The sequence below is a fragment of the Cryptomeria japonica genome, chromosome 10 (assembly GCF_030272615.1).
Source record: "Cryptomeria japonica chromosome 10, Sugi_1.0, whole genome shotgun sequence".
Lineage (NCBI taxonomy): Eukaryota > Viridiplantae > Streptophyta > Pinopsida > Cupressales > Cupressaceae > Cryptomeria > Cryptomeria japonica.
Window position 1 is genome coordinate 383,181,441 of NC_081414.1, and position 12,003 is coordinate 383,193,443.

Consider the following 12,003-nt stretch of genomic DNA (forward strand, 5'->3'; position numbering starts at 1 on the left):
CATATCTTTTGCAACAATGTCTTGACAACACTCTTTGCCTTCTCTTTCTACTCTACTCTAAAATGCTATCTACTATTGAGCTACTAATTATTGACTATCTCTCTTTTGCTAACTCCTAACTATTCACTATTAGCCCTTACAAATGAAGAGCTAGGGCTTTAAATAGAGAGCTCTGATCAATTTAGAATCAATGGCTAGGATTACAAGATAGAAACCCTAATTAGGGTTTGTTACTACAAACTTCCTTAGCCATTGAGAAAATTACATTCCAAGAGTGAGGACCAATAGGAAGCAGGGGTAGGTACATTGAAGTTTGTGCCATCATTAGTGAGTCAAGTACATTGAATCTGGACATGCTGATGTGGACCAATCTGGCTGGAGGAATAGTGACTGGGATGCCACCTTGTCTGACATTTATGTCTTGGTTGATCCTCCTCTATCTTTGATGTGATGAAAGATGCACTCCTTGATCTTCTATGTGCTTGATGAGGATTCCTTATTGTCAAGTTTTCTTTCTCCGATAGCATACCTCGCCTTGAAGTGTTGATAAGGTCATTCTTATCTGTCATCATGTGGGTCTTTTGTGTGGTAGAATGGAGTCTTTTGAGGATAGCCTGGAACTCCTCGAACACTTGAAGTCTTCCAACGATTCAAAACACCTTGAGTCCTCCTTTATGCATTTGGAACGTCCTTGATGATGATGGGCTTAGAATAGGTCGTCCTTGTCCTAATCTTCTTCCATCTGCAAAACAAACCAAAAGATGATTAAGTACACATGATATATTTATCCCAATCATAGCATTTTTTACCTTAAATCACTAACAGAAAGGGATCAAAATGGAATTTGCTTTAGGATCCTCCCCAGGGGCAGGTCCTATAAGAATTTCGCTCTGGACCCTTTGGAAGGGTCAGGAGCGAAATTTGCAAAGTTGCTCAATTAGACCTCATTTTCAACATTACCTTACCAAGATCAAGTCCTTCACCTCCAAAATTGCCAAGGAATAGGTTTTGCTCAAGGACCTAGGCAAAATATTAGACCTCCTAGGAATTTCGCTCTGGACCCTTTGGAAGGGTTAGGAGCGAAATTTGCATTCTTGGCTCAAATCACATTCCTTTAGCCTTGCACTTCACTTGACCTTTGAATCGCTTTCTACTAAAGACATCATTGATTTGACCCCCAAAAAGACCAAAAAAGAGGATTTCGCTTTGGACCTTGGCCAAGGACAGGACCTATAAGGAATTTCGCTCTGGACCCTTTCGAAGGGTCAAGAGCAAAATTTGCATTCTAGGACAAAATCTTCACATTTTGTGACCACAACTTGATCAAATGCATGCCTAAGGATGCCTCTAATCTCAATCAACACTAGGTTTGATGCAAAATTGGGAGCAAAATAGAGGAATTAAGGATTTCGCTCTGGATCCTTTGGAAGGGTCAAGAGCGAAATTCATGATTAAGTCCAAATTCCATCATTTCTTTACTCCAAAATGCCTCCCAAGTCAAGCATACACTAGTCTTCTCTCCACCAAGGCCTAGGAATCCATCTCTTGATCTCAATCATGAGCAAACTAGGTGATTTTGAGAATTTCGCTCTGGACCCTTTGGAAGGGTCAGGAGCAAAATTCAAGATTTGCTTGTTTTCCTTCACCTAGATTCATCCTTCACACTTTCTTTTACCTGGACTCTCATCTTTGGATCCCTCTCTCATGAAAGCAACATTTGTTTGACCCCTAAGAAGGCCTGAAAGAAGGAATTCGCTCAAAAACATGGCCAAGGACAGGACCTTGCTCTGGACCCTTTGGAAGGGTCAGGAGCGAAATTCAAGTTTTAGCTCAATTCCTTCACATTTGGTGGTCACAAGCTACTCAAAGGCATGCCTAGGGGTATCTTCAAGCTCAATTCACCTTGATCCACACTTGGCTTGACACAAAATTGAGAGAAAAAGGAGATTTTGGGAATTTTGCTCTGGACCCTTTGGAAGGGTCAGGAGCGAAATTCATGTCTTGAGCTCATTTCTTCATTTTTTCAACTCCAATCCACCTCAAAAGGCAAGGACACATCACTTCACTTCCATCCACGCCATAAGAACCAAGGTCTTGAACTCATCTAAGGGGGAAATAGGTGTTTTCAAGAATTTCGCTATGGACCCTTTGGAAGGGTTAGGAGCGAAATTCATGATTTAGGACAAAATCCTTCACTCCTTCACTTCTAATCACTTCCTAAGGCAAAAACATGTCAATCCACTTCCAAATATGCCCAAGGAACTGAGATGTTGGTCTAAACAAGGAAGAAAATGAGGTTTATGGAGAATTTCGCTCTGGACCCTTTGGAAGGGTCAGGAGCGAAATTCCCAATCTTGGACAAAATCCTCACTTTTCAATGCTTTCATTCACTTCCTAAGGCAAGAACATGTCCATTTACCCCTACTATGTCCAAGGAACAAGGCTTTTAGTCTAAACAAGGAAGAAAATGAGGTTTATGGAGAATTTCGCTCTGGACCCCTTGGAAGGGTCAGGAGCGAAATTTCCATTCTAGGTTGATTTTCACCATTTCATCACCTCAAACCTTCTTTCAAAGCTTAGAACACCTCAAGGTCACTCCAACCATGCCTTAGAAGTCCCAAAACTTGGCCATGACAAGGAAGAAAATGAAGGTTATGTGAATTTCGCTCTGGACCCTTTGCAAGGGTCAGGAGCGAAATTCTTACTTGGGCTCATTTCTCACCTTTTTCCTCCCTTCCTTGGCTTGAATATAACTTCTTAGGCCTCCTTCCATCATGATCAAGTGAATTTGCTCCTCAAGTTGGCATCTAGTTTTTGTGAAGAAATAGGGTCTTATATGAATTTCGCTTTGGACCCTTTGGAATGGTCAAGAGCGAAATTCACACTTAGGCTCAAATCTTGACTTCATCTCCCACATTTCCTTATCCAAACAAGTCCTTTTGCCTTCAATAATGCCTGGGAATGAGTTAGTTCTTATTTTGGGGCAAGGTAAAATGTCTTATGGAGGAATTCGCTTCAGACCCTTTGGAAGGGTCAGGAGCGAAATTGAAATTCGCTTTGGACCCTTTGGAAGGGTCAAGAGCGAAATCTGACATTTTAGTCTCTCCGTCAGGATTCATATATGGAATATGACATTTAAGTATAAGTGATATTTCCTTATATCTTTCTTCTTTCTTATACTTTAAGTTATATTCCATATATATTGTCAGGATGTTTGAGAGTGGTTTCGGACCTCCAAGAGTTATAATGCAAAATCTAGTTTTTGGAGGATTCTTCAATTTTCCAAGACTTAGTCAAATTAAAGGATCAGGATGACATTCCAGACTTAGCCAAATTTCAGGACATTTGAGGATCAGGATGACATTACAGACTTAGCCAAATTTCAGGACATTTGAGGATCAGGATGACATTCCAGACTTCTCAAGGCGAATTCACTTTGTCCTTGATGTAAGGGATGGGACCTAGGAGGACATTATGCATTCAACCAAGGTTTGATTTAGCAACTTGAAGTGCGACCAGATAGTACACAAAAAACACCCTAGGAATGATCTAAATTACCCCTAATCACTCAATTGACCTGACCTCTTGAGTAGATCCACCTGACTCAAGCAAAGTCTGCTATCCTAATGAGCCCCCTGGCGACCCTTCAAATGCAAAAGGTCAATAGACAAGAACCTAAAAAGACCTAAAAAGCAAACCCTAGAAAGTAGAAAGTAGGGGTCCCCATTTGCAATGGGGCGATGTGTGAATACGTCACAACACTACCTTAAGATCAAAGACTGGGAGGACATTGTGTGTTGCTTCAACGTCTACTGCGACGCCTCCAAGTCGCCCAAAACTATCAAGCAGTGTCGTGACAAGGTGGAGAACCTAAAGCGAAGGTACAAGCTCGAGAAGCGCCATGAGGATACCCGTGGCCCTGGGACGGTTACCTGGTCATTCTTCCATCAGCTTGATCACATCATGGCCAACCTCATCAAGAGTGCCAACCTTGCTGATGCTTCCGCCTTTGTGGAGGATCTCCACTTACCCTCGCCTTCGCACTTGAAATCCTTCGAGCTAAATGATTATGAGCTCACCGAGGGTTTTACCGGAGTATGAGTGTGCCTCTGCCTGCCATGTCAATGTCTGACATGGTGCTCTCCATCTTCGACGTCGGTGCAGCTGACAAAGGGAAGCTTGACGTAGACTGCTCTCTTGACGATATTTTGAACATCGTCGGCTACAGTTGTAAGAACAAGGCTAGGCTTGACTTCCAGGACTTCTCGTCGAAGAAGAAGCCTCCCAAGCAAAAAATCCCTCACCCTTCGCCGGAGCATCCAAGAAGCGCAAGTCCTCTGTTAAATCCTCGTCTTCATCTTCAAGTAATCTCGTGCAGTTGTTGGCCGATCTCTAATGGGATTTTCTTAAGTGTACGCCAGAATCGAGATCGCCAAAATGGAGATGTTTACCCAGGCTTATTTTAGAGGTCGCCAAACTCCACTCCAAGAAAGGAAGAAGTCCAATTCGACATCTACTGCTTCCGATCCGTATTGAGTTTCTCTATGCTATGACATGTTTGTGCTCAATCAGTTGGCAGTGGATAATGGTTTGTGTGATGCAATGGCATATTGTGAAATGGTTAACTAATAAACAATTGCATGGAACTCCAGACTGTGTATGGTGAAGGTTATTCTTCAAGAATGAACTGTGTGAAGAGTTAAGGAAATTAGCAAGCCATCATATGGGAGATCTGATTGCCGTCCTCATTGTGCATGGTGTTTGCTATATGAGCATGTTCAAGCTCTCACGTGAAGAGCATAAGGCCTTCGGGGGAAGACCTTGCACTGTTAAGCTTCCTTTAATTCTGTGAATCGCCGTCAGAGATCTGAAATCCCCATCTAGCTGGATGGCTTACCTCATTATCAGATATTCATCAATCTGAGAACACAAGACTACAGTAGTAAATATGGAATCGACCTACATTTACTTTGATTTTGACAGTGATTGTCAGCCAAAGCAAGAATGCTCGGCTTGATCGCCCCTATCATGTCCCTCCTAGAGCGGATGTGGACATAGGTCCTGAGAAATCGTCAATAAAGAGATAAGTGTTTTATGCTTATATTCTGGAATAATGTTCATAAATTCTTATGTAGTTGTTAATTCATAACATTGGGATAGTGAACTTTGTATGCTTCTAGCATTGATATTTCCTTCGAATAGGTTAATTCTATGAACTAGTTGTAATCTCTCTCTCTGATATGCTTTTAGGACGGATTAAGAAGCACAAGAGATTGCATTCAAGGAAGGAAGACGTCTGATAATGGCTGCCAAGAGATTGAGTTGGTGACTGAAAATGTTTTCTCAAAGAGGAGAAATTAACATTCAGAGGGAGCCTAATTTTTCAGCTTCAAAGGGAGTAGCTAAGAGGATGTGCTTCGGTTGACATCCGAGGATCTTGATCATATTGGTTCAGAGGGAGTGGACCATGTCGAGATGATTTCTCTAGTGATCAGTTAGAGGATTATGATTCATGGGATGGAGTCCCATGTATGTAGGCTAGAAGGCCTTTATGCTAACTCCTAGGTTGTGATATTCCTAGATAGATGGATACTTGGTAAGCTTGGAACTCACCAAGTGTGATGCAGACTCCAATCTTGTATTTCATGAAAGGTCAAAGCATGTGGAGATCAAGTATCACTATGTTAGAGACATGGTGGAAAGGTATGTTATTCAGTTAAGATACATTAGTACTAATGAGCAGACGGCAGACATTCTCACCAAACCTCTCTTCAAAAATAAAGTTTGTGTACTTTTGAGGTAAACTTGGTATGGTGGAAAATGCAGCCCTAGCTGAGATTGAGTCTCAGCATCATTAATTTGTTTATATTTTTTGTACCAATGTAATTCTTCTCTTTATAAGATGTTTAAAGTGTAAACTCTTGTTATTGCATTTATCTTTGAGAGAGACTTAAGGTGAAAGCCCTTATCTACACCCTCTGATATGGTTCATAGTGGATGTCATGTGTGTGACGCCATGACAAACATCACATGAGAGAGTCCGTGATGATTTTATTGTACTTGTGTGTTTACCCTCTGGATGATCCATGGTGAATATCATTGAGAGGTGACGATCTCACAATGATGAACACTTGTACATCTCACCATTATTGTGAGGTGATGATCTCACAATAATGGTTGATATCACATGAGGTGATATCTATGTATAAACCATAATGGTGGATGTCACATGAGGTGATGTCTATGGATATGCAATAATGGTTGATATCACGTGAGGTGATATCTATGTATAAACCATAATGGTGGATGTCACATGAGGTGATGTCTATGGATATACCATAATGGTTGATATCACGTGAGGTGATATATATGTATAAACCATAATGGTGGATGTCACGTGAAGTGATGTCTATGGATATGCCATAATGGTTGATATCACGTGAGGTGATATCTATGTATAAACCATAATGGTGGATGTCACGTGAGGTGATGTCTATGGATATGCCATAATGGTTGATATCACGTGAAGTGATATCTATGAAGGAGCCATGATGGTTGATATCACAGTGAGGTGATCTCTCTCCTTTCCACATATGGATGTAGCCATTGTGGTCAATCATCATGATGAGGTGATGTGACTCATAGAAATTAAGAAGGATTCCTCCCTAGCTAAGAGGGAGTGTTGATGATATAGCTTCGGTTGGACTCCTACAAGTCGACTCAGCAAGATCAAATGTGTGAATGGCCTATCGGCCTTACACATTTGATGAACCAATAAACTTATACTATTCTATTAATATCCTTATTAGATCATATGTGCATTATCGGGTTTGATGTTTAAATGTGCCTTATCAATTTGTTAATAAGTTGATTATCAAAGGGACCAACTTTTGGCAAAAGACCGCCACCCCTTAATGGAAGTTCACGTTGCATCATATGGGGAGGTGCCTCATATTGAAGGGAGCCGACTTCTCTTGTGATTTCATTGGGCTAGATATATAGGAGTTCGGATCTCCTCTCTTTGAGATAAGTGAAAAGAAAATAACAGTTCGGTATCCTTCTGCAGATCGACAATCATCCTTCAGTAGACCGTATTTCTTCATCTGCAGATCATGCATTAAATTCATATCAGATTGAAGATTATAGAACATTCCTTGACAGGCTGAATACGTCACAGCAGTTCATGAACCATCAGAGGAGATCGATATCACATAGCAGATCTATAGATTGAGAAGAGATGTGCTCGGGGGTGACGATATCAGTTTATCGTCTATGGTTGGGAGGGCTACAATGATCTGAGTCATTGCCCATGGTTAAACGAGCACCCAATTATTATGTCTGATTGCTTACATCTCTGATCATCAAAAATCAACAGTGCAAACCTTCTTGTCTTCCTCATGTGTAGTTTGGTTCAACTAAGTCACATGAAAATGTTGTTATAGAAATGATGGAATAAGAGGATGTGTATCGTTAATCTGATTTTAGCAACATGTATCACCAAACAAATTGCCAAAGCGAGCTTGAAACAGAGAGCCAATTTAAAGAACTTGGTTCTTCCCCTATGGTGTCGCATGACAATGATTTTTGTGCTAATGGTTTGAACTGCAAGCTGAGACATATTCATTCTTCAGATGTTAAAGAATGTTTCAAGACACATGTAAATGAGGTATGTTGGCTGGTATTGTCCTAGGGTTTGAGGAAGACATTGTTGACTATAATGAGGCTTTCCTTTTTGAAAGTGTGCTTCTAATGCTGTGGATAATGGTATGCTTAAGTTGGAGTCATTTTTGTGGGTCCAACATACTAATGCTGATGGTGTTGAGAGGCAACACATTTGTCAAATGGAAGATTAGCATGGTGTTGCCCAACTTGACAGTGTACCTGAGCTTGAGGCATTCCAGTTTGGAGTGTATGGTAATGTCCTTCCTTGTGTTGAGCAAGGTTGCAATCAAGTACAATATTCCCTGCCATGTGAATTGGAGGTAGTTTTTTTTCTCCTTGATTCATATGATTAGATCAGCATGCGTAGAAAAGCTAAGCAAAGCTAAAGAATTCAATGGTGGATGTTTGTTTCATCTATAGCTGTTGACCTCATTTTTCAATTTGCAACCTGCTGCTGTGGACGAGTGATGTAGCATGGAATAGGTCCAACAACTATTATTTGTGGTTACCCTATGGCGGTAAAATTTATAGTAAAGTTGATCTTCACTTCTTGGGCAATGTCTGCAGGTTGACACATGCAAAAAGAAGGCTTCACTGCTGCAACTAGTTGATGAACGCAATTGTTGTTTGTGGAAAATCAACTCCTTCAGTAGGCTTATCTTTAATAGAGGTGAGCAATTGTAGTAGTTTGTCCATGGCCTTGTGCAATGGGCCATACAGCAAGGCCTAACCTACATATATTATTATAATTTTTTCCAGCCATACCTGCAAATTCTTCGTACTCCCATGTCATATGTCATTGGTTGCAAGTTGTTGTCCTACCCTATACATAGTGTGCTCGTGTTTTAGTTGTGTCTTTGTGCGATCATAATCCTTGTTTGATCATGATAAATTGTGTTTTGTCCCATTTTTTTTTGTCCCCGATGTTGGTTTGCCTCCCAAAAATAGTTGGACTCTCATTGTACCAACAGGAAAGTTAGAAACACACATCCCCAGCCAAAGCCACTATTGGGACTCAATCCAATAGTGCAAAATCTTGCTTGAGTCTGTTCCCCTTTGTTGCCCTTGCCTTATTTTACCCACCATTAATTACCAATCTGCGAAATTCCAAGTAGGTCCCCTCATGTATTGAAAGTTGTAAATATCCAAGAAAATGTCTAAGTGTTGGGTGTTTTATGCTCAAGTTTCTATGTATTCCAGAGTGTCAGAGTTTCACTCCCCCGAGTAGAATTTCCCTATCACACCCAATTGCCTTGAATTCTTTCTTGCATCAGAGTTTCAAAGTTTCCCTTCTCCAAGCACCATTTCCTTCATCCCCTCAATCTCTGAAATCCCAACTCCTTCCACTTCCCCTGTAGCAAAATAGTTTTGAACTTACCCTTACCTAGGTACCCAATACGCCTTGCCCCTGATCCCCAATTCCTATGATGCTCCCATCCTAAATTCCTTTTCTAGCCCATTCCCACTCTTTTCTCCAATCCTTGTTGGTGTTCCGACCTTTTCCTTCTTCAGGTGACTGTCATGAGGTATCCCCAAACCCCAATCCCTAATACCTTTTTAGTGTGTTATCCCTTCAAGATTGTGTGTTCAGACATACTCCTATTTAAATCCGTGGCATGCCATACGCCTATGAAGAGTAAAATCCCAATACATTTCAGTGTACCAGCCAAAGGTTTTGCCCTACCTATATTAACAGAGCTCAGTGCAAATCCTCTTCAATATATATTCCAAGTAAAATGTATTTACAAAGCAGGTATTACTTTATGTTCAAAATACCCGCCATACCCTCTTTTTGTTTTAACATACGACCTTTCCATTTATAATCCAACTACCACTTATATCAATGTAATAGTTACTTGAAAAAGAGAACACACCTTGGGGTCATGAATGAAACTGTGGCCGGACCTTGCATTTGGAGGCATCTCTCCTGTACAGGCATGCTTCAGGCATTCAATTATGGTCTGTTGACATATAAAATAGTAATTTAGCAAAAACCGTGCAGAATGAATTTGGGGATAAAACTGTGTAACAATGTTGCATTTGGAGGCATCTCTCAGTACAAGCATGCCTGAGGCATTCAATTGTAGTCAGTTTGCATATAAAATATTAATTTAGCAAAAACAATGCACAGAAAACTTGCGGAAAAAACTGTGTAAGAACATTTTCATTTGGAATTGCAGATCACACCCTGTACCCGAAATCCAGGCCTCCTTACATTATAGGTTGGAACTCCTTAAATAAGTAACTCGCTACAAACATCGACCTGCAATTCCTAAAAAACTGTCTTTCCGGCACTTATAACAACCAAAGTATGTTCAAAATGACTTGATTGTATCAGAAGCTCGAATTAGCAATACAATCAAATCATGGGATGAGGTATGTCTAAATTAAAAGTTGACATAATTAAATTTTCACAGTACATGATAATTTGTGGTCATTCTGATCCAAAACGTTGATGTTAAAAAGTTTACTCCAAAAAAATTGCACACAATAAATTAGAAGGTGTTATCGTAATAGAATAAGCCTTCTCAGAACACTTTGTGATGAAAATTTAGAGCAGTTGCCAATTCGAATAACACTAGAATGAAGATGCCATAAAAAAGCTGTTGGACGAGGTTGTCCTAAGACTACTTTGGCTATTAAAATTATGAAAATATTTTGCAAGAATTCAATGCATTGCCAAATATCAAAACAGAAACACATAAATTGAAAAAAGGCTTACCGTTTTACCGGCGCCATTGGGGCCGACGATAAGTGTTAAGGGCCTAAAGAATGTGATAACGAGGGTATTTTCCGGGCTGAAGCTCCGGATTCCCTTTATCAGCATCTTATCCACGGTACTCATTTCTCAACTTTCTCTACCAAATCCTTCCAAACTCAACAGAAAAAGAAAAATTATGGCCTAATTTCACCCGTCGACGTTTTCTACAAATTTCCCGCGTAAAAACATGTAAAGAGCTGATAAAACGTAATGATATAAACTAGCAAGAAACAGGATACGGCTGCTCATATTGCTAGTTGACATATGGTGAATACCTGCGAAGAGAATGTTTAAAGAAGCGTGAATTGAAATTGCTTCTGCTATTTGGCCGCCTCCAACCTCTGCAACTTTTGTCTGCCTGTTTCCAGGTTTTTTTTTGTGGGGGGGATTTGCTGGGGTTTGAAAAGGAATTATTGGCACTAATAAAAATTGTAATAGTGAAACTAGCATCTCTATGCTAATTCCCATGAAGTTTTTAGTGGAATATTTGATGAAATGAATTAAATATGTGAAAGAAAAAAAATCGAATTTAATTAAAAGTATGTAATTTATATATTTAATGATAAATTAATCTGATGGTTTATAGATTTGACATATATTCAAAAAAAATTATCTTTTCTATAATGTTCTATGATCTATCACAAGGATTAACGAGTGAAAAGAGAAATGAAAATAATAACAAATCATAGTGGTTAAAATAAAAAGAAGAGGGGAAGAAAGACACATTATCTAGGAATCCTAAGAGAGGAAGAAGAAAGGAAAAAGAATTCTTATATATATATACAAAAACAATAATTCTTTTTGTTTACTCTTTTTTTATTTAGTGTGTATAAAACTTACTAAAATACAAACATAAATACATATATATTTGTGTGTGTGCAAACATGTATATGTATGTATGTATGTGCACACACACACACGCATATATTCAACAAAATTAGTTTTACTATAAATAACTAAAAAATAAAAATGCAAGCATAACTACACCACATGTATAATTTATAAAGAACTTAAAATTAAAAAAGTAAACATGATTACATATATGCATCACATGTAAGCTTTTATATAAATATAAAGCTAAACAACATACCTACCAATAGATATAAAGGAATAAAAATTATAGAACTGTGAGCGGATCTAGAAAAGGAGAAGAAAAATATTAAAGAGGAGGAAAGGAGGAAAGAAGGGGTTGGAGGACAACAAGGTAGATGGGAGGTAGAAGCCCAAGTACTCTAAGGGGAAAAAGGGAGAGGCTAAAAGACCTAGGGAGAAAGAGGGAAAACAACTAGTAAGAGAGAGGTGCCATATCAAACACACTAAGGGAGGGGTAAGGAAAGGATGAAAGACCTTATCAAGAGAAGGAAGACACAACAAATGAAGCTAAGGAGGGTTGATAAGGAACAAGAGAGGATGGCATAGAAGGAGAGAAAAAAGAGCGGATGAAGGGACGAGAGGATATAAGAAAAGGAGGGAAAAGGTCTAAGAGGGGGGTGGGGAGGAGAGGAGTTGGACTAACAAGGGGAAGAGTAGGACAGTTACGAGGAAGGAGTGGATTTGTTTCAAAGTTGAGATAACAAGGG

At 39.5% G+C, this 12,003-nt stretch overlaps 1 protein-coding gene across 3 annotated transcripts in view; it reads right to left on the minus strand.

The window, feature by feature from the left end:
- LOC131075873 (DNA repair protein RAD50) overlaps positions 1-10,862 on the minus strand; it is a 235,786-nt gene extending 224,924 nt beyond the window's left edge. The window contains exons 1-3 of one of the 3 annotated variants that reach the window (XM_058012797.2): positions 10,699-10,862; positions 10,385-10,530; positions 9,537-9,623 (exon numbers count right to left, since the gene is read on the minus strand). In XM_058012797.2, coding sequence (XP_057868780.1) covers positions 9,537-9,623; positions 10,385-10,507 — 210 coding nt within the window. In that variant the 5' untranslated portion in view covers positions 10,508-10,530; positions 10,699-10,862. Of the gene's footprint in view, positions 1-9,536; positions 9,624-10,384; positions 10,539-10,698 lie in introns of all 3 variants that reach the window. The other 2 variants (XM_058012798.2, XM_058012799.2) reach the window with 2 other exon arrangements.
- Between the last annotated feature and the right edge of the window lie 1,141 nt (positions 10,863-12,003).